Here is a 24,344-nt window from a genome sequence, read left to right as displayed (position 1 = left end):
TGGGTTACTTCACTCAGGATGATTTTTTTTCCAGTATCATCAATTTGCCTTCAAATTTTATAATGTCATTGTTTTTAATACTCCATTGTATAAATGTATCACATTTTCTTTATCCATTCTTTGGTTGAAAGGTATCTAGGTTGTTTCTGCTTCTGGCTATTTCAAATAAAGCTGCTATGAAGATAGTTGAATAAGTATCCTTGTGGTATGATTAAGCATCCTTTGAGTATATGCACAAAAGTGGTATAGCTCTTTGAGGTGGTCTTGGTCTTGAGATGGATTGATTCCAAATTCTCTGAAAAACCACCATATTGATTTCCAAAGTTGCTCTGCAAGTTTTCACTTCCAATAGAAGTAGAGGAGTATTGCCTTTGTGTTGCTGGAGGGCTTTTCTCCAGGTTCCTCAAGCCCCGCAGTCCCACAATCCACTTATAAAATAATCACTCAGACGCTTATATCACTTATAAACTGTATGGCCGTGGCAGGCTTCTTGTTAACTGCTCTTTTATCTTAAATTAACCCATTTCTATAAATCTATACCTTGCCACGTGGCTGGTGGCTTACCAGAGTCTCTACATGCTGCTTCTCCTGGCGGTGGCTGCAGTCTCTCTCCTCCTTCTTCCTGTTTCCCCAATTCTCTTCTCTCTTTGTCCCGCCTATACTTCCTGCCTGGTCACTTGCCATCAGTGTTTTATTTATATAGAGTGATATCGACAGCACTTCCCCTTTCTTCTTTTTTTTAAAAAGGAAGGTTTTAACTTTAACATGGTAAAATTACATATAACAAAACAATTACCGAGCAAGAATTATAGTTACAATATTAAAGAAGATGTCCTATCTATCTTATATTTGTGAGTTTAAGGTTTTATAGCTAACTTATCTTTTATCATAACTGAGGAAATTACGACTATCTAGTCTTTAACCACATCAAAGACCTGAGAAGGAACATAATGGTCCCTGAGAAATGGTAGATGGATGCAAGCAACTTTCGGGAATCTTGCAAGAGTAGACCAAGACAGCTGGCAGCCTGGACAGTCACCTAATGTTTCTCAGCATTGTTGGTGCATTTAAATTGGCTACAGGCCTAGAGTATCTGACAGACCATTTTTAGAAGCAGGAATTTTAAGAGACCATCTTACCCTGTCTTGGCAGAGTACAGTGGTCGCTTTCCTTGTGTCCCGCTTGTCCAGAAAGGACAGCATTGCATTTGTACTGTCAGCCATTAAGGCAAGGGCAGTTCTTTGCCCAGTAGGCCATTTTGTGCCAAGAAGACAAACTTCCAAATGGAAATGTCTTAGAAGTCCAACATTCTCTCGGGATCAAATTGGTGCAGCCAGGAGCAATTGTGTCTCATGTCAACAGAATTCTAAGTTATTTAAATGCCATATTCTCTAGGTCTATGAAGTGTTTGAAGATTACCTATCTATCTGAAATATATCTATGTATACCTAGAAGACTTAACTAACATGGCTACAGATATGATTATCATAGATGACTAATTATTAACCTATTTTTTAATTATCCATTACAATTTTAAATGAGTTATATAAACATAATACCTCAAACAAGAATAGAAATATATATATATACAGTATAACAAAATTAACTTCAAGTTTGTATCAATGAACTAAAATTTATACCAATGTAAAACATTTTAAACATAAACTAAAATTTATACCAATGTAAAACATTTTAAACAAGTTGTTCTTTAAAAGTAGGTTCATTAATCTACCCTTTTATCTTATCATCTCCATATCCTCCTATATATCATATCCCCTTTTGTTTTTTAGAAAGAGATCACATTTATAATCAACCTGTTTTAAATAAAAATATTGATTTTTCTCTGTCCCACACCAGAGGGCTCTTCTGATTTGGGACACAAGAATCACTTAACCATTTTTTTTTTTAAAGCAATATGTCTGGGTTTAGAGGGGGAGTGAGCCAATTCCACCTCTAAAGCCAGCTTGGTATATTTGGGAATTTGGGCGTAGCATCTCTTACTACTTCCTGCTGGAGGGGGGCACTGTATCTTATGGGGACGCAAAGAAAATTTTAGACCTATGGGTTAGTCCGTGAGGCTGTATTGTGTGAACCAGTTGCCTTGAAACCGATCTGGATGTTGGATCATCTGGGCCATGGTGTCATCGGAGTTCTTTCAGGGGGTCTTGGCTGGTGAAACCTGATGTATCTTAATCTGGAACAAGTCCACAGCCTCTGGCTTTCTGTGGAAACAAAAGCAGAACCTCTTTTCCAAAGTAACATATCCTTATATCCAAATTTTGAAGTCAAGGTACCTTTAAAATATACATTTTGGCATAACTCAACAGGTTTTGTAATCAAGTGTTTTTCTTTAGTTATGAATATCAAAGTGAACATAATCCAGATTCTCTGTGTGGTAGCCATCTTTATGTGGCTTATGTTTTATATTACCTTGAGTCTTGAGCCTATTGCTTTAAACTGTACCATTGTAAGCCTGAAACGGCGCTGTGGCTGCTGGCTCCGCCCACTTCAGCTTCCCAACATGGCAGTGGTACGTTTTCTGCCAGCTCTGGGAGTCATCAAGTCTCAGAAATAGTGGGTCTAAGCTTTTATCAAAGCAGCGTGTAGCCCAGAAACCTCTTTTTTTTTTTTTTTTTAAATACTAGTAAAGACTAAATCTACCACACAGCTTAATGTGCCGCTGGCAGATGCCTCATTTCCGCCATACTTCCGGTCAAATGCACCCGCCAGGAACCCGCCAGTGTCCAAACTTGCGTTTTGCCGTATCTAGCTGCCCGTATGAGACAAGAAGCAGGAACCTGGTTTTGGCTCTGTTTAGAATTGGTTATTAAATATTCTCAGGTTTAAGGTGGAAACTCGAGCCGTTGGGCGCCATTTGTTGCTGGAGGGCTTTTCTCCAGGTTCCCCAAGCCCCTTAGTCCCACAATCCACTTATAAAATAATCACTCAGACGCTTATATCACTTATAAACTGTATGGCCGTGGCAGGCTTCTTGTTAACTGCTCTTTTATCTTAAATTAACCCATTTCTATAAATCTATACCTTGCCACGTGGCTGGTGGCTTACCAGAGTCTCTACATGCTGCTTCTCCTGGCGGTGGCTGCAGTCTCTCTCCTCCTTCTTCCTGTTTCCCCAATTCTCTTCTCTCTTTGTCCCGCCTATACTTCCTGCCTGGTCACTTGCCATCAGTGTTTTATTTATATAGAGTGATATCCACAGCACCTTTGCTCCACATCCTCTACAGAATGAGCTGTCATTTTGTATTTTTGAACTCCAACAGATGATAAACACCTTTAGTCAAGTAGCTGGACCCTGTCATTTTGTATTTTTGAACTCCAACAGATGATAAACACCTTTAGTCAAGTAGCTGGACTAAAAATACAAATACAAATAAAAATACAAAATTAACTCAAGAAATCAGTAGCCTAGAGCTAAACAGAGAATTCTGAACAGAAAAGCTCAAATGACTGAAAGACATTTAAGGAATTGCTCAACATCCTTAATCATTAGGGAAATACAAATCAAAATGACTCAGAGATACGATCTTACACCTATCAGAATGGGTAAGATGAAAAATACTGAAGACAGCTTATGTTGGAGAGGATGTGGAGCAAGGGGAACACTCCTCCACTCTTGGTGGGAGTGAAAACTTGTACAGCCACTTTGGAAATCAGTATGGTAGTTTCTCAGAAAATTGGCAATCAATCTTCCTCAATACCCAGCTATACCACTCTTGGGCATATACCCAAGGAATGCTCAATCATACCACAAGGATACATTCTCAACTATGTTCACAGCAGCATTATTCATAATAGCCAGAACCTGGAAACAACCTAGATGCCCTTCAGCTGAAGAATGGATAAAGAAAATGTGATATATATATATATATATACATATATATATATATATATATATATATATATATATATATACATAATGGAGTACTACTCAGCAGAGAAAAACAATGACATCATGAGTTTTGCAGGCAAATGGAAGGAACTAGAAAATATCATCCTGAGTGAGGTAACCCAGACTCCGAAGGACAAACATGGTTTGTACTCACTCATAAGTGAACACTAGATGTAAAGCAATGGATAACCAGATTACAACACACAGCTCCAGAGAAACTAGCTAACAAAGAGGACCCAAAGAGGGATACATAGATTGCCCTGCGAATGGTAAATAGATGAGATCTCCATGAGTAAACTGGGGATAAGGTGTGGGGAATGGAGGGTAAGGGATGGGAAATGAGAACATAAGGGAACCAGATGGTTGAGCTGGAACAGGGGTGGAGTAAGAGAGCAATCAACCTTGATAGAAGGAGACATCATGGGGATAGGGAGAAACCTTGTGGTAGGGAAGTTCCCAGGAATCCACAAGGATGAACCCAGCTTAGACTACTAGCAATAGTGGTCAACTGAGAAATGGATAAAGAATATGTGGTACATATGCACATTGAGTACTACTCAGTGGAGAAAAACAATGACATCATGAGGTTTGCAGGCAAATGGATAGAGCTAGAAAATACCATCCTGAGTGAGGCAACCCTGACTCAGAAGGACAAACATGGTATGTACTCACTCATAGGTGGACACTAGATATAAAGCAAAGGATAACCAGACTGCAACCCATAGCTCCAGGGAGGCTAGCTAGTAAGTAGGACCCTAGGAAGGGTGCATGGATCACCCAGGGATGGAGAAATGGATGAGATCTACATGAGCAAACTGGGGGTGAAGGGGATGGGTAATGGAGGGCAAGAGATAGGGGATGAGAGCTTAGAGGAGCAGGAGGTTCGAGCTGGAATGGGAACAGAGTGGGAGAGCAAGGAAAGAGAAACCATGATAAATGAAGGCACCATGGGAATAGCGAGAAGCAGAGTGCTAGGGAGGTTCCCAGGAATCCACAAGGATGACTCCGCAATAGACTACTGGTAATCATCGATTAGATCGTCAAGAGGGTGCCTGAGCTTACCTACTCTCGTGATCGGATGGCTGAATACCCTAACTTATCCAGTGACTGATGGAAGCAGATGCAGAGATCTTGAAGTGTTTAGGGGGCCCCAGGCAGTGGGATCGGGACCCGTCCCTACTGCATGAGCCGGCTTTTTGGAGCCTAGTGTCTATGGTAAGACACTTTGCACATCCTTGGTGCAGGGAGGAGGGGCTTGGACCTGCCTCAACTGAATGCACCAGGCTCTGCTGACTTCCCATGTGAGACCTTGCCTTGGAGGAGGTGAGAATGGGGGGTGGTTTGGGGAATGCTAGGGGGAGGGAGTAGAGAGGACAGGGGAATCTGTGGTTGATATGTAAAATGAATAGAAAATCTTTTAATTAAAAAAAGAAATAAAGAAAAAAAAGTAAAATAATGAAATAATAGTATCAAAAAATAGTGGAGAAGGTGCCAGAACTGGCTTACCCAAGTAATCAGGTTGATGAATACCCTGTCATCATAGAGACTTTCTGTAGATGAATGGTTTTATTAAATAAGAAACACAGAGACAAATGCAGAGTTAATAACCCAAGAGGTCAGAGCAATAGCTAAGAGCTAAAAACCTTACCCTTCACTGCTGCTGCTGTCCTTCCTCTCCGCAAGAGTGCTACTTCCTATGTTATCTGTCCTTTTATAGACTTTCTGTTCTGTCTTTTCACTGGTTGTAAACCCAAGCACATGACCTTCTCATCACTGCCCATCTATACAGACCTCCAGGTCTTCTATGGTTGGTATTGAGATTAAAGTTGTGTGTCTCCATGCTGGTGGTATCCTTGAACACACAGAGATCTGCCTGTCATGTGATTGGGATTAAGGGCATGTGCTACCACTGCCAGACTTCTGCTATGGCTTGCTATCAGCTCTGACCCCCAGACAACTTTATTAACATACAAATAAAATCATATTTCAGTACAAATAAAATATCACCATACCTTTCTCCAGTAACTGATGGAAGCAGATGCAGAGATCCACAGCCAAACACCAGGCTGAGCTCCAGGAATCTATGAGCAAGAGTATCAGGATCATGATGGGGAAACCTATAGAGACAACCAAACCAAACTGGTGGGAACTCATGAAATTTAGATCAGCAGCTGTGGAGCCTACATGGGAATGGACTAGGCCTTCTGCATAGCTAGACAGTTGTGTAGCTTGATCTGCTTAAGGGGCCTCCTGGAAGTAGGATCAGAATCCATCCCTGGTGCATGAGCAGAATTTTTGGAGCCCACTACCTATGATAGGACACCTTGTACAGACTTGAGGCAGGGCAGGGAGCTTGAATCTGCCTCTACTAAATGTACTTTCCCATTGGAGGCCTTACCTTCTTGTATGAGGGAATGGAGAGTGGGTTGGGGGGGAGCCTGGAAGGGCTGGAAGAAGGAAGAGGAGGATCTTTGATTGGTATGTAAAATGAATAAAAAAATTTCTTAATTAAAAATAACAGTAGCCCTCTTACATACAAATGATAGATAGGCTAAGAAAGAAATCAGGGAAACAAACAGTGGCCATAAACAATATTTATTATCTCAGTGTAACTCTACCCAAGCACGTGAAAGATCTTTATGACAAGAAATTCAAGAACTGAAGAATAAAATTGAAGAAGATATCAAAAGATGGAAAGATCTGCCAGCTTGTGGATTGGTAGGATTAACAGAGAAAAAATGAACATTTTACCAAAAGCAATCTACAGATTCAGTGTAATTCCCATTAAAATTGCAAAACAATTCTTTATGGACTTTGAAAGAATGATAGTCAATTTCACATGGAAAAAAAACATAGGATAGCTAAAACAATCCTGTACAATAAAAGAACCTCCAGAGGTACCACCATCCCTGACTTCAAGCTCTACTACAGAACTATAGCAATAAAAAACAGCATGGTATTGGCATAAAAAAGACAGGTGGATCAATGGAATAGAATTGAAGATACAAACATAAACATAAATCCACACATCTATGGACACCTAATTTTGGACAAAGAAGTCAAAAATATAAAAAAATAAAGCATCTTCAACAAATGGTGCTGGCATAACTGGATGTCAGCTTATAGAAGAATGCACATAGATCCATATCCATCACCCTGCATAAAACTCTAGTCCAAGTTTATCAAAGACCTCAATATAAATTGTAACACTGAACCTGACAGAAGAGAAAGTGGGAAATAGCCTTGAACAACTTGGCACAGGAGAAAACTTCCTGAATAGAACACCAGCAGAGCAGATACTAAGATCAATAATTAATAAATGGGACCTCAGGAAACTGAAAAGCTTCTTTAAGATAACAAACACTGTCAATAGGACAAAACAGCAGCCTACAGAATGGGCAAAGCTCTTCATCAATACCAACATCCCACAGAGGACTGATCTCCAAAATATATAAAGAACTCAAGAAACTATACATTAAAAAAAAGTAATCCAATTTAAAAATGTAGATTTAAACAGAAAATTCTCAACAGAAGAATCTCAAATGCCTGACAAACTCTTAAATGTTCAACATCCTTGGCCATCAGGGAAATGCAAATCAAAAGGACTCAAAGATAGTCTTACTAATTGTTTGAAAATTTTATGATTATATTTTGATCACATCCTTCCAATTAATGCTATCTACATACTATTGTTTATATAGTACACCACTGGATTACTTTAGCAGTGGACACACCCTTGATAAACTAACACTCTATCCCCCAAGCACTATCAATTACCAATAAATTCTCAGTTATGGGCTTTATTTTAAATCCAGTCACTCCTTCCATGATGAGATTTGGTCTAGTTTGAGCTCATGCACATCTTGTGTACTCTGTCACAACCATTGTTAACTAATATGTACCATTACTCTGTTGTACCTGGAAAAAACACTTTTTTCTTGTATTCATTTGCTACCTCTGTCTCTTATGGTCTTTATGCCCCTCTTGCATAATGATCCTTTATCCTGGGAAGGAGGATGTGTGATATACATATCCCTTTTAGTGCTGAGCACTTTCTAGACACTTATTCTCTGAATGTCTACCAGTTGTGACCCTCTATGTTAGTCAATGCTTGTTACAAATTAAAGCATCTTCATGAGGTTTGATGAGTTATATCCTCAACTCAGTGATTTTGAACCACCTTTTAGTGTATAAGTGGCGATAAGTGGAGTAATGGTTTATACATCCATTGCCAGCACCCACTCACAGAAGTTGATCACCTTGCAAGATAGAAATTCAGCTTATTTCCTGTTCCCTCCAGGCTTGAACAACCATGGCTCTTCATTTTTTTGAGTTTGATTACTGAGTACTTCATAAATAGAATTACATAGTATCTATCCTTTTGTTAATGGTTCATTTGTCCCAACATAATGTCTCCAAATTGTATTCATGTTACAGCATGTATCAGAATTTCCTCCTAAATATGGATATAGATATTAATATGTATGTATCATGCTTGACTCATCCTTTTGCCCATTTGTGGTAGTTTGAATGCAATTGGCCCTCATAAGCTCATAGAAAGTGGTAGTATTAGGAGGTGTTACCTTGTTGGAGTAGGTGTGCCCTTGTTGGCGGAAGTGTGTCACTATAGGGATACACTTTGAGGTCTTCTATGTTCAAGATATGCTCAGTATAGACACAGACAGTTCACTTCCTGTTGCCTACAGATCAAGATGCAGAATTCCCAGCTCCTTCTCCAGCACCATGCCTTCCTGCATGTCATCATGTTTCTAACCATGATGATAATGGACTAAAACTCTGAAATGTAAGCTAGCTTCAATTAAATGTTTTCCCCATTATAGAAGTTGCTGTGATCATGGTGTCTTTTCACAGCAATTAAAACCCTAACTAAGATGCTATTAAAAATCATTAGGTTGATAGGTTGCTTTATATTTAAGCCACTGTTGTTAGTAAATATGACTATAAATATCTAAAAAAGTGACTCACAAGTCTATGGATATATTGAAGAGTTGTTTTGTTGTGCTTTCCTGTGCACCAAATGCAAGCCAATTGCTCAAAGATATCCGAAGGAAGAACCAGCTCCCCTGAAATTGGAGTTACAGATGGTTATGAGGCACCATTTGGGTGTTGAGACCTGGATCCTCTAGAACAGAGACCAATGTTCTGAACTGCTGAACCATTTTTCTGACTTCTAGTATGGCTTTCTAATCCACACTTCTCATCAAGTGATGTAAGTACTTTGCAGTTGATAGTTCTGGATTTAGATTCCAGTTTGTCTACCAATAGAAATGGCTTGAAATAATTCATTGAATCCATCAAACACTGGTAATAGTTCTATAACCATTTATAGAATTATTATTTTCACTTTAAAATATTGAAGTAAGAGCACATTACAAAATGTCTTATGGGACTTTAAAGCTTCTCAGAATACCAATGTCCTTATAGAGTCTATTCCAACCTGGCAAGTGTAACAGTTTTGTTAAAATGATTCAACTTCATTCAGCCTAGTTGTTGATGAGGGAGTATGTGTGTATGTGTGTGTGTGTGTGTGTGTGTGTGTGTGTGTGTGTGTGTGTAAAATTCTATTCAGTTGTAAGGAAAAATATAATCTGCAGAAAGTGGAAGAATCTGGAAAGTATTTGAGGTGAACTAACCTCAAAAAAATAAACATTACATGTTCTCCCATATAAGAATTCCAGTTTTCAATACACAGTGTGCACACCTACACAAACACACCACACACAAACACACACACACACACACACACACACACACACACACACACACACACTCCCCTTCTGAAATCAGAAGGGGAGAAGGTGGGTAAGAGATACAGAGGAAGGAAAGAACACACTAAGGATGAAAGTGGACAGGAGTCTTCAGGGAAGAACACAAGTCACCTCTTTCAGAGGAATGGAGAGAAAAGGAAAAAGAAGAACAAACAAAAACAAATTTTTGTTGAAAATACCACATTGAAACCCAATAGTTAGTATGATGATTAAACAATAGGGTTGGGGGAAAGATCAGTGAGTAAATGAAGATATAAAACTGAATTCTCAAATCTCACATAAACCAAAGCACATGTTATGTATACTGGTGTTACTATGATGGGGTATCAGGCAAAGACAGCAAATAGAAAAATCTCTGTATACTTACGATCTTACATACACAGCCGTGAACAACAGACAAAACCTGTTTCAAAAATAGGTGGAAGCAGAGATTGTTCACTGACCTCCATCTGCACACCATGGCACTTGTGTGCTACCGACCCTGACACATACCAACACACACATATACAGACACATACACACACACATACACACATCATACACACATCATACACACATCATACACACATATTAAGAAAGGAATAAAAGATAAACAACCCCAAGAAATGAATATATTTGTGCCATTAAAATGCTGAATATGATCACAATTCACTCAATACATTTGTGTAATTATTAAAATATATGAAAATAAAAAATGAGAAAAAGATAAGCTTATATGTGGGGGAAATGAATTGTTTTCATTTTGCAAACAAGTTAATAATATCTTATTGCTACAATAAATATAATTTAACATATAGAAAGCAGACTTCTGTTTGTACATTGTGATTACTTTTATGTCTCTAGTATACTTATTTCTGATAGTACCAGCTAAGAATAATTGCAGGAAGATAAGCATTTTAAATTTGCTTCAACAGTTTTTTCCTTTATGAAAACTTGGCTGTAGCTAACATTTTCTTCAAAGCATCCTTGACATCTTTGTTTCTTAAACTGTAGATCAAGGGGTTCAGCATTGGAATTACTACAGTATAGAACACTGAAACCACTTTGTCCCTCTCCAGGGCATAACTAGTGCTCGGGCGGGAGTAAATGAAGAGAATTGAACCATAGTACAAGGTGACAGCTGTCAGGTGAGAACCACATGTGGAGAAGGCCTTGAGGCGGCCTTGGGTGGAGCGAATCTTCAAGATGGCGGCAATAATGAAGAGGTAGGAGGCCAAAATCAGCACGGTGGGGGTGATGACATTTGAGGCCAATATGAAATACAGCACAGCCTGGTAGCTCTCTTCACATCACATGCCAACTTCACAAGAGGGGGCAGATCACAGAAGAAGTCGTCAATAGTATTGTCTCCACAGAAGTTCAGGGTAAACGTTTCACTAGTGATAATGGTGGAGTTTACAAAGCCACCAACATAGGAAGCTGCAACAAGACTGGCACATAACCTTGGGGACATAGCCTGGGAGTAAAGTAAGGGGTTGGAGATGGCCACATAGCGATCATAAGCCATGGCAGCTAGTAGGTAACACTCGCTGTAGGCCAGCCCAGCAGAGAAAAAGAACTGAGCCAGACACCCAGCAAAGGAGATGCTTTTGTCTTCAGAGATGCATGTTATCAAGATTTTGGGGGCATAGACAGAAGAATACCAGAGATCCAGGAATGACAGGTTTCCTATGAAGAAATACATGGGTGTGTGGAGTCGAGAATCAGCACAGATGAGAGAAATCAGGGTGATATTCCCTAGGAGACTGATGACATAAATGATGAGGAAGATGAAAAAGAGTACCCACTGTGACACCATGTCTTCTGTGAATCCCAAAAGGATGAATTCCTTCACCCCAGTAACATTTTTCTCATCCATGACTTGGGGTGTTTATGGAACTTTCTGTGAAAAGATTAAATTATGGCTGAAAATGTCACTGAATATTTTCTTCATTATCTGTCATTCTACAAACTGGAAAGTAAAAACACTGGTCCATAAATGCCATTCATTATGAGATTTATATGTAGTGAACTGGAAACCACTACTATGAACTGCAAATTAGCCCTATGCTGCCCACAGAGGTCAGTTACTAAATTCACACTATTCCATGTCACTTACATCTTCAGCCTAATGTCTCCATCTTTGTGAATTTGTATACTGTCTTTTTATTTCAAATATTTTATTCATTACTTTGGACATCACAAAGGCATTGATAGATTTTATAAAGGTATTAAAGTATTTCATAAATGGCTTTAGAAATTAAAATAATTGATGGTGATATCTGGAAAGGATGCTACTTTATTTTTCTTTAATTCTCCAAGGACAAAAAATGCTTTTAAATGGCCTTATTCACATTTCTGCCCTAGGATTATTAACTATTTTTCATGGATACTATAAACCACACTCAAGTATTTGCATATATGATAATAAGATCTAACTGTACATTCTAGAATGCATAATGCTTTAGACTTGGCTGTCCCAAGGAAGGAAGGTTGATTCTGACAGAATAGGTAGACAGGTTATTAGAGAACCATTTATTGCACTGATTTAGTGCAGATCAAAAGTAAGTTAAAGACTAGTTTAATTAAAGTAAGATTTATTGATAAGAACTTTACACCCTTACATTCTAGTCTCTTTGGCATGAGAAGGTACTCTGCAGGCTATAGAAAGAGAAACCTGGACACCAACCTAACCACAAAACTCTCCACCAATCATCTGTTCTGCCTGCTAAATGTGCTGGGGCAATGGTGGCACAGAACTTGTGGGGGTGGCCAACCAATGTCTGATTTAACTTGTGACCCATTCCACAAGAGGCAACCAAATCCCAACACCACTTGGATGGCCAGAAATTAGAGCCTGAATAGCCCAGAGACCTAGGGTTGTACAAACATGACTAGTCTTTAAAAAGTAAAATAAAATGATTCCTAATGATATTCTGCTATACTTGTAGACAAGTGCCTTGTCCAACCATCATCAGAGAGGCTTCCCACACCAGCAGATGGGAGATGATACAGAGACCCACAGCCAGACATTATGAATGGAGAGAATCTAAATTGGAAGTCTCCTTCAGGTCCCTCCCCTCAGAAATGGGGAACCTGCAGAAGACGGGGAGGAAAAACTGGAAGATTCAGAGGGGGTTGAGAACATCAGGAGAACATGGTCCACCAAACCAAATAAGCAGGGTTCACATGGGCTCACAGAGGCTGAAGCAGCAAACATGAGACCTGTATATGTGTTATGGCTGTTTAGCTTGGTGTTTTGTGCGACTCTTAACAGTGGGAGCTAGTGTATCTCTGACTCTTTTGCCTGCTCTTGAGACGGTTTTCCTCCTGCTGGGCTGCTTTGGCCAACCTCGATATGAGGGCTTTTGTCTTGTCTTATTATATCTTGTTTTGCCCTGTTTGGCTTTTCTGAAAATGAAACAGAGTGGGAGTTGTTCTGGGGAGAAGGAGAGGTGGCAGGGAGCTAGGAGGAGTGAAGGAAAGGGAAACTGTGGTTGGGATGTACTGTATGAGAGAAGAATCTATTTTCAATGAAAATTTAAGAAAAAAGTAAAGACTAATTAAAGATTTATAAATAACAACTCTGCTTTTTCTGTAATGTAATATCTAGCTTTTCTCTGTCTATCACACTAATCAGATTCATTTTGAACCCTTTGCTTAGTCTTCTCTTTTTTATTATTTCATTTTGGCCTTATTAGCTTTAATAATTATACACATTAAAAGGGATGCTACATAACACATCAACAATCACATATACTATTCACTAATCAAATATAGGCTACTTCTCTCCAGAACTTCTGTGTAAACTCTAGTAGTCACTGTTTTACATTCAAAGTGACTATATACATGCCTTGCCTGTCTCCTGTTCCTGGCTTTTTTCACTTACTTAATACTCTCCAATTCTGCCTCTGAAAAATGGTAGGACACCATTCTTTTATGGCTGAATAAAAGTCCACTAGATATGTATCACACTTCTTCATTCATTGGTGGGCCCTTTGGTTGGTGCCATACATTTGCAATAGTGAATAGTACCACAGTAAGTATTGGCATTCAAGTATCTCTTTGGTATGCTGATTTTATTTCTTGCTGTTATACAACCAGAGGTGGGATTATTGGATCTCAGCATAGATTCTGTTTTAGTTTTTAGAAATTTTAGAAATTTCCCAGCTGTCCTCCATAATAAAAATACTTGGTTTCATTCCTACCAGCAGTGTATAATAATACATTTTACTTCATGTACATACTGACATTTGTTACATTTTAAGTCGACTGAAACATTTTATACTAGCCGTTCTGACTCAGGTGAAGTCATATCTCATGGTGTTTTGTTTTTATCTCTATACTTGCTAATGGTACTGAATGTTGTCCACAATTGAACAAACCAGAGATTTCAAATTCCAGAGGAAAAAATCATACCTGTTTAGTCAGCTCATCTACAGCACACTCGTCAAAAGAAACCACTGCAAGAATGGCCTCTTCAATTAGTGCTGTGAAAAAAACTCATGCGAAGAGTATTAAATCTTGACCCCAATCACTCACCCCCGTACACAGATAAATTCTTAATGAAAAATACTTAAATGTAAAATGCTAAAACCATAAAATACAGTCTTGAGGCATGGGGAGGAGCTTGGATCTGCCTCTACTTAATGTACCAGGCTCTGCTGACTCTCGATGGGAGGCCTTACCTCCCTGTAGGAAGGAATGGGGGGTGTGCTAGAGGAGGAGACCGGAGGGGGCCGAAGGAGGGAAGAGGGGGATCTGTGAATGGTATGTAAAATTAATAAAAATATTTTCTTAATAAAAAAAGTTTTAAAAAAATTACTTAAGAAAATTCAGGGAAAGCCTTTAAGGGTTTAGAAAGGGCAGCAGTTTCTGGGTTATAGTGCTAAAAGAACAGGGAGCAAGAGAACATAGACAACTGAGATTGCACGTAACAAAGAAATTTCTGCAGTTAAGGGCACAACCAATAGGAAGAAAAGGCAATCTTCAGAATGGAAGAAAACATGGAGTTTAATACTCAGGATGGGGATCCAAACATACTCAGTTTTAACAACAAAATAAATAAACAGTCAGATTAAAATCAGCAAATGATCCGAATTGTGCATTGCTTTTCCAGTATGGGTAAGCTGTTTGGGAATCCTGTGGTCTATGTAGGAACACTAGCTTGAATGGATGAGTAGATTTCTCTTTGGGCCTTAAAACGATTTCATTTTCTAGTATCTTATTCTTACTGCATCTTCAATATAATAGAAAATTCAACCGTGCATGGTGATTCATGAATATATTCCAAGAAATTGGAAGCCTGAGGCAGTAGGACCACCATGAACTTGAGGCCAATCTAGGCTACCTACTGCTTGCAGAGTGAGGACCTATCTCATACAAAAACTCAATTCACTATCCCCAGAAAATGAACTCATCCTTGATGCTCATTAAAGAGGCATTGACAAGAAAAAGTACCATATCAGTGGAATACCATGCAGCTGTAAAGAAATATGAAAGTTTCAGGTAAAATACTGGGAAAAGGAGGTAACTTAGAGCTACAAAGCCAATGTTATATGTTCTTTCTCATGTGTGGAACCTGGATTCAAATTATTTGTTTTGTGTGTTTAACTTGAAGCAAAAGTGGAAGGCAGGAAACTAACAGGAAGAGTTGGGGACATGTTAAAGGAGGATTGTTAGTAGGTATAAGCACAGAAAAAGCAATGAGATGGAGTCCTGGGGAAAGAAAGTCTTAAGCAGGGAGGGTGTGAGAGTTTAAAGGAAATCAGAGTGAAGAGGAAGGCTGACCCAAAAAAAGGAAGTATGGACTGTATCAGTGCCTACTAGTTCACACCCAATTTAAAGCAAATAAGTGGAGGTAATCAAATACGTGTGAACTAAAAAAAGTGGCAAGACTAGGGCTTAAGAATTGATTCTTGGAGGCCTGCTTTCTTCTGAAGGAAAACAGAGGGAGTGGATGTGGAGGAAAGTGAGGTAGGGGAGTTAGGAGAAGTGGAGGGAAAGAGGGGAGACTGTGGTCAAGATATATTGCATGAGAGAAGAAATCTATTTTCAATAAAAAAAAATAAAGTAGTTAAAGAAAGTATAATTAAGTGTGGGTTAGGTTTGAGTAATGGGGAAGAAGAGCAGCTGTGAGTAGGTTAAATAAAACTAAGGATGTATGAAAGAGCCTTACAGAAACTCACTAGTTAGTAATTTCTGTAAGTTACTAATTACTAGTCAGTAATCTAATTTCAAAATACATCTTTTTTAAAAAATTTGTTTGAATTAAAATACCTTGCATGAACAGACAATGACACTCCTCAATACATGGGTTATTAAAATTCAGTAAAAGGCATGGAATATCTTCCAATAAGTTATTGGTCCTGAGAGGTCTCCAAAACATCACAGCCTTTTGTCATTGTCCTTGATTAGCTACCATAACCAAACAGTAAGACCGTATTGCTAAAGACACCAAAAACTTTGGCTGCAAAACACAGAGAAAATTCTCAAATTGACCCAAAAGTTTCCTTCCTTGTTAGTGGCTTTGACAGTGCCGAAAGGTGCTGTGCATGCTGTTGAAAGAGAAAAGACGTCAATAGTATTACCCAGGGATTGACCCTGAACGTCGTGATACCTACTGGTACCATAAGAGCACTGTTACTGAGGGATCTCTAACCGTGTCCTGATTGCATTTGAGACCTGCTTCATAAGATAGAATTTTATGTCTTTTACTACAATTCTGGTAAGAAGCTCACAGCTACAGAGGTCATAGGCCCTTGGGTAGAACCAGCTAGTGTTATCTTGCTAAATGGCCATACTTTCAGTTGTCATCTAAATATTTATGCTTAAAGTCATAGACCTGGGGTGCTATCAGTCTTAGTTAGAAAGGCTCCATTTTGCCGTAGACACCAGCCAATGGAGAGATGTATAATTGCTCAAAGTGCCAAGAATAAGAGGCTGAATGCCCAGTCCTCGATAGACATCTACATCAACACAACACCACCAAGGCTCAGAGGACATTGCAGAATGGTATAAAGGATGTAAGAGCCTATGGATGAGCAATGTCATAAAATTTCCTCCTCTGAATATGACACAGCTATTGCACTCATGAATTCACAGCAGTTGTCATGCCTCAAACAGTTACTGATCTCTCTCAGCTCAAAGCTTATTATGTCCACTGACTGTGACATTTAACTTTGGGCTTTGCTAGGGAGTTCTTCAGTTTACCATAAATACATGGCATAATTGTAACATTTACACACATACAGAATCATGAAAATATTAACTCATAATGTTTCTAACTGAACTGCTCTAAATATAAAAATGGTCTCTACAAGTCATAGGAGGGAATATAGGCCATAGCTACAGAAAATCTATTATAATAAAGACATATACCATGTATGCATTAAACCAAAACATTTTTAAAGAAAAATAAAAGCTAAACATGAGGTATCTGAAGACTCTTCAGCTTTCCATTAAACATAATCACAGAAAATTTCATTGTACTTTATGAAGTAGAAGTCTAGTGTAGATTGCTTATATTAAGCATCACTTTATCCTTTATATTATAATTTATGGCCTATTTCCTTTGGCTAATTAAATGTAATACTTACTTGCATGGAAATAAACTGTCTCTTCATCTGTATTTGAACAAAACCCAGAATTTCCTCTAATACTTCAGAATAAAACAGTTTTCTCATAGAAACTCTCTTTCCTGTGACTGTGGTACTGGGAGATCATATAAGCATGAATATCCCTTTGGGAACTTCTGCTAAAGAAAAGATTTCTATGTTCTATTCTGGTGCCAAGTGACCAATTATAGTGCTCAGTTTTGTTCCAGAACAAGATAGGGAGAGACAGATCAATCAAGTAATCAAAAGAGCCAATTATTGTAAAAGAAAAAGGGTTTTAGTATGAGTTAATTGATGAATTTGAAATGAAGAGGAACTATCAAGACTCATTATCGTTAGTGGTGTAGCCACTGGTGAGTTCCCATTTTCCAATAAAAAAAATTTTCTCCATGTTCATGTAGAAAGCTATAGTTAAATTCAGTGGGTCAAAGGCAAAAGCCAAGTGAAAGAAATGATTGTAGGATGGAAACCTCTTGGAAAGAAGGGATTGGTGTAGTAAAAAGGGGGACAAAAGAGGGTGGGAGATATGGGTGATGAGACTATATTATATATATGTACAAAAATATCAATATATAAAGAAACTATAGAAACTATCTATAGGATGTCCTAAAAACAGTAAATATCCAGAAATTATTCTAGTCCATAATAAAAATTGTATCAATATAATTGATATTGATTTATACTGTATAATTGACAGTAAAAATACCTACAAAATTCAGATTGGTTATGTATATGACACTTCATAATCAATGGGCCCAAGTTAAACATCTCTCTTCTAGTATAGGGAGAGAAGCCATTCATATAGAAGACTAGATATATAAATATGTATGTGCCTATATATGAAGGCTAAGTGCCACAGCTTCTGAATTATGCAAAATTAATAGCAAAGATTTCTGATGGTACTGGTTTCTGCCAGTAGTATGAGACCAGCTTGTGTTACATAATAAGTTCCTGAACATCCAGGAGTACATAGTAAGACCTTCTCTGTAAAAAAATAATAAAGAGAGAGAGCACACACCTTTATACCTTGTAAGTACAAATAGCAGCACTAGTAGAAGAAATACTTGGAGGCAAATTGTTTGCTTCTTTTCTAAAATTTAATTTAAATATCTGAGAGAATTTCATATATAAGTACTGTATTTATATTATTTCCACACCACCATCTCCCCGTCAAATTCCTCATGGGTTAATGATGGCTATACCAATTGACATGTGAACATGAGGGAGGACTCTGATTCAGTTTCTAGCATCCACATGATGGCTTACAAGGAAATCATCTATAAATCCAATTCCAGAAGACCCCACACCCACTTCCACCTCTGTGGGAACCAGACAAACATGCACGTCATAAACATATATGCAGACAAAATATGTGTTGTGGGAATTCATCCTGTTCAAGTAACAAGCCTCAGGACATGGTCTAATCTGCATACATGACTGTTTAAGATCAGAGGAGAAAGGGTTCTGTGCTCTCTTGGGTGGCGAGGACCAGGTCAGGCAGCATGAAGCAACTTGTGGTTCATCCCTATCTCCCCTAGACAGCAGGAAGCAATTCTAAGAAAATGATGCCCCTTCTCCCAACAGGTTTTTTATTTTTCTCAGGGTTATAAATAATAGTCATCTGTAAGGGATTAGTTATAAGTTGCTACAGGGTTGGAGGTAGAACAATAAAGTTTAGACTCAGAAATCTCTTTTGTAATAGAAAAAAAAGGGGATAGACAGGATAGGCTAATAAGGTAGGTTATTGCGCCGACTTGTAACTAAATTAGCAAATATCAGTTTTAGATAACTTGCATTAGTATGGATTCTTGAATATTGATAGAAATGTAAAATTATTTTTCTATTCCTGTTAAAAATAATTTGTATATTGATACAAATTCAAAACTGTATTTGTCACATTGTACATATGATTTACTTCTTTTTAAAATATTTTGTATATTGATGCGAATGTAAAGCTTTATTTGTCATACTGTATGTATGTTCTACTTCTGTTTAGGATATTTTGTATATCAATACAAATCAAGGATTTTTTTGTCATATTGTACTATGCATCTCTACCTCTGATTAAGATATTTTTATATATGGTACTTATACTGTACATGTTTAGAGATTGTTTATTTTTATAATGTGAACCTTAGTCTTTAAGCTATAAAAATTGATAAGAATTACAGGTTAATAGCCACCCGTGCTTGTCTTATAGTTAGATTTTCTAGATAAACAGAGATATATTTCAGAAGGATAATTAATCTTCAAACAATTCAAAGACCTAGAGAATATGGCACTTAAATATTTTAATAACTTAGAATTCTGTTGATATTAGACACTATTGCTCTTGGCAGCACCAATCTACTCTCAAAATGATGTTGAGCATCAGGGACACTCCATATAGACTTTTTTTTCTTCTTGGCATAAATGGCCTGTTGGGCGAAGAACTTCCCTTGCCTCTACTGCTTACAGTAAGTACGCTGTCCAATCTGGACAAGCAAGACACAAGGAAAAGAGACTGCTGAACCTTGCCAAGATGGGGTAGGACAGTCTTTAAAATTTTCCTGCTTCTGAAAATTGTCTGTCAGATATTCTAGGCCTGTAGCCAAAAGTGGATGTCCCAATATTGCAGAGAAACATTGTGTGACTTTCCAGACCAGACAGCCAACTGTTTCTGTCATTTCTTGCATTTTTCCATAGTTGCTTGCTTATACTTCCTGCTTACTTAGGTAGTATCATTTTCCTTCTCAGGTCTTTGATGGAGTTGAGGACAAGATAGTTACAGTTACAATATTCTCATATCTTAACTAAGAGGATGTCAGGTACAAGATTTAGATTCTTCAGGACAGGACAGCTTTTGGAGTATTCTCTGTAACTTGCCAATTACCTTTGGCCTGAACATTTAGTATGTTTTTTGCTTAACATTGTTCTTGTTGGTTGTAATTCCATTTTTGTTATGCTATTACCTTTTCTTTCTTCTAGAAAATACTTTATAATTGTTCTTATTGTATATAGCTTTGTGTTAGGATTAGAACTCTTATTTAGACAAAAAGAGGAAGTGTTATGGGAATTCATTTCATTCAGCCAGTAGCTTTGAGGTAACAAGCCTCAGGGTGTGTTCTTGTCCACTTATGTGACCACTTAAGAGCAGAGGAAGAAGAGTCATGAGCTCTTTTAGGTGGCAAGGACAAGGTCAGGTGGCATGAAGCAGCTTGCAGTTGGTCCCCATCTCCTCTGGGCAGAATGGCAGGACTCAGCAACTGAATCAGTGGTGGCATCTCAGCTCTGTTCTGTGTTGTGAGTGTACTTTGTTAATCTCAGCTGTTAATAAACCTGAGTTTACCCAAGAATTCTGTACCACATTAAACATGCATACACATAATATAAAAATCAACAAATCTTTTTTTCAGATGCCTTTTAACAAAAACCTCAATAAAAAACATGAGAAGTGCACTTTGGAGTTGTTGACCAGGACCATAAAGAAGACAACCAAAATATGTAGCCTATTGCTGTTGCCCTTGGTTACCCACTAGAGGTGCAAGGTGTGTCCCTATTGTTGAAGACACCATGAACTTATGAAACAAATCCTGGAGACCCCTGAGCTGGAACTGCCCTGATTGCTCTCTGCCTGGGGACTAGCTTTCATTGTACTATAAGGTATCATGCAAGCTTCCAAAGGAGGGAAGGAACCAACAGTACTACACAGTCCTTTGCCCATGAACCACATCAACTCCCAGCATGAAAAGATAACCCTAAGTATGCAGTAGCATTGTACATACCTTGGCAGTAACCAACAGCTCTCTAATTGGACTTAAGACTTGCTCAACAAGAAGGAAAACATGTATGGTACTGGAAAGCTAGCTAACTACTCAGTGTTAGTGAAGTTATGGTTATTTGAGGATAGTATAAAAGAAATCATTTATTAAAACTGCATAATCCATAAAAACAATCTGTAAATATTTGTCCTGATACACACAGATATGTGTAGTCTTCACCTTTAATCAAGGAACTTCTCTTTGCAACAGACAAGAGATCATCACAGAAAACCACAACCATCAAATTGCAGAGTGCAGAGCCCAGTTCCAATGCATATATACAAAACATCTCAACCACTCAGGGGATTGCAGAAGATGAAAAAGAAAAATAGTAAGGGCCAGAGAATCCAGGAATTTTCTTTGAAATTATGTCTCCTGTTGACATCAAAAGCTAAACCCATAAAGGCTCATCAACATGACCAACCACATGTAAGCTGAATAAGAATGATATCAATGAACATGCCAAACTGGACATGGAAAAGCCCATGCGGCCTCAGCCTTACACAGAGTATTATAAGAAACTGAGAAAAACTGAGAGCAGGAGAAATGGTCTTCCCCAGGGAAGAGCACACCAACTGGTTGTCCAGTGCCAAATCGTCAGCCCTGGAAACATACATACAAGTAGCATCATATAAAATGAACAGGCTATATTTAGGGGTGTGTGTGTGTGTGTGTGTGTGTGTGTGTGTGTGTGTGTGTGTGTGTATCTTGGCTAGTTTTATGTCAACTTGATACAAGCTAGAGACATCTGAAAGGAAGGAACCGCTATTGAGAAAATGCCTACAAGATCCAGCTGTAAGGCATTTTCTTAATTAGGGATTGATGAGGGATGGCCCAGCCCAGGATAAGGAGTGCTGTCCCTAAGATGTTGGTCCTGCGCTCTAGAAGAAAGAAGGCTGAGGAGGCTATGAAAGCAAGCCAGGAAGCAGCAGCACCCCCTCATGGCTTCTGCATCAGTTCCTACCCCCAGGTTCCTGCCTTGAGTTCCTGTCCTGACTTCTTTCAATGATGAACAGTGCTGTGGAAGTGTAAGCTGAATAAACCCTTTCTTTCCTGAGTTTCTTGGTCATAGTGTTTCAACACTCCAACAGTAACCCTAAGGGAAAATGTGTGTGTGTGTGTGTGTGTGTGTGTGTGTGTGTGTGTGTGTGTGTGATGTATGCATGCTAAAGCAGCTCAAAATGGGGCCATGAATTTAAAGAAGAGAGGAGGAATATATGAAAGGGTTTGGAGGAATGAAAGAAAAGGGGGAAATATTGTAATTACATTCTCAAAAAAATCAAATTCCTTTTAAAAAGAAGGGACTTAGAAGTTGAATTTGAGAAGGGGTAGCCATGAAGTAGAAGTGTGAAAGAGAATATTCATCTTTTACTTTCCATGTATTTCAGTGGAATTTGGGATTGTTAGTAAGAGGAACAGAATAATATAATACCCATGCAATTGAATTTAAAATTTGGCCCTAGCAATATCATAAAATAAATAAATAAACTCTGTCCCTGGGCCTTGCTGTCACTGGGGGCCATATCAATGTGAGTGGCCTACAATTCTACCGAGGCCATATTGATATCTGGGTCCTGGTGCTGCCAAGGGCCATGTCTGGGTCCATAGTCCTAGGGCAGCCAGGTTCTATGTTGATGTCTCTGGCCTGTGTTTTCAACTAAGGCCATGCAGATGTCATTGACCTGTGCCTCTGCTTGAAGTGATATTGTTGTCCCTGGACTGTGATGCCACTGAGGGCCATATTGATTTGAGTGACCTACACTGCCACCTGCAATCATGTTGATGTCCTTGGTCTGTACTGCTGCCAAGGGCTAGGACAGTGTATATGACCTAAGCAACATCAGAGGATCATGTTGATGTCCATGGTCTGTACTGTCACTGGAGACCATGCTGAGGTTTGTGGCATGTGATTATATCAGAGATCATGTGGATCATGGTCTACACTGTTGCCAGAAACCATGTATAAATCCATAATCCATGCTCCTGCTGACTGTAAAGGATAAGGAAGCTACTTTTGTCATGGCATTGATGACCACAGACTAAAAGTTGAGAAGGAGGGATGTAGAAGGCTTCTGTGACAACCCCTATCTCCCCCCCCCACAGTAACAGTTTAGACAGAAAGCCATCAAAGAGAAATCTTAAAATTTGTCATAAGGATGATGAAGTGAAGCTCTCCACAATTGGTGGCTTCTGCAGGGAGGGCAGGGGAAGACAGGGTTGTATAGGTGAGGACAGACCCATTTTTATTTAAGGAGCTAGCCACTGGGAGTTTGACCATAATTCAGTGACTACATGGGCAACAAAAATTGTACTTTTTTTTTTCTTTTTCTTCTTCTTTTTTTTTTTTTTTTGGAGGGTGGAGGAGGTCACAAGTGTGGGGGAAGCAGACCTGGGAGGACTGGGAAGTGAGTGGCTCGGGATTCTTGATGTGAAATTCCCAAATATCAATAAAAGTATAATTGAAAAAATCTCTTATATAACATTATTTTACTATGAACCACTAAACATATCCAAGCTCCAGCAAAGTTACTTTCCTGGAGAACTCTTGCCATCTTGTGGTGATGTGTAAGCAATGTCTGTGATCAGCATCTCCATCCACATGATGGACAAGGAGCTGCTTCTTCCAATGCATGAGTTCTGTTGCTGTAAATACTTTCAGAGAGTTCACACATGTCAAATCTCCATAACCGAGAATCTCCCAGACTGTGCCACTTCTTATGCTGTACAATCTGCATGTTCGAGATTGAAACTTGCCCTGTGTGCGCCCAGAACCATACGGTCCATGGAAGCTGAGTCCCCTGTTTTTCTTCCCTGCCCTAACACACCCTCATTCTTAGCAAGGCAGGACTTCATAAATATTGATTGAGTTGTTATAATTAATTAACATTAAATAATCAAAAAGGCAAACTAATAAATTCTGTATTCAGTGCTGCCCATTTTATTGATGTGTATCTGAAAAAATGTATTCAGATGTATCCTTGCTGAAAATTTTGTAAAAGGAATCATAGATACTGTTAAGGACATTTGATGTTAGGGAAGCTGGAGGCCTGAGCTATAATGATTTATCAGTTCATTTTGACCATTTCATTACTCTCATCAATATATTCATTATGAACATATATTTTAATTTCACTTTATTTTTTAATATTTTAAATTGAAATAGAATTACATCATTTCCCTCATCTTTTTCTACGTTTCAATTCCTCACAATTATCCTCCCTTAAACCCCTGCATGGTGCCCTCCTTCTCAA

General features: G+C 38.5%; 1 protein-coding gene across 1 annotated transcript; it reads right to left on the bottom strand.

Annotated features, from left to right (window-relative positions):
* Positions 1–10,621: 10,621 nt before the first annotated feature.
* On the bottom strand, positions 10,622–11,556 carry LOC114710132 (olfactory receptor 1013-like). The gene is given in 2 exon segments (XM_028894216.1): positions 10,622–10,983; positions 10,986–11,556. Coding segments are annotated over 2 exon segments (933 nt in total).
* Between the last annotated feature and the right edge of the window lie 12,788 nt (positions 11,557–24,344).

The sequence above is a fragment of the Peromyscus leucopus genome, chromosome 4 (assembly GCF_004664715.2).
Source record: "Peromyscus leucopus breed LL Stock chromosome 4, UCI_PerLeu_2.1, whole genome shotgun sequence".
NCBI classification, from domain to species: Eukaryota; Metazoa; Chordata; class Mammalia; order Rodentia; family Cricetidae; genus Peromyscus; species Peromyscus leucopus.
The sequence above is the reverse complement of the archived record's forward strand: the minus strand, read 5'-3'. Positions and strand labels throughout refer to the sequence as shown.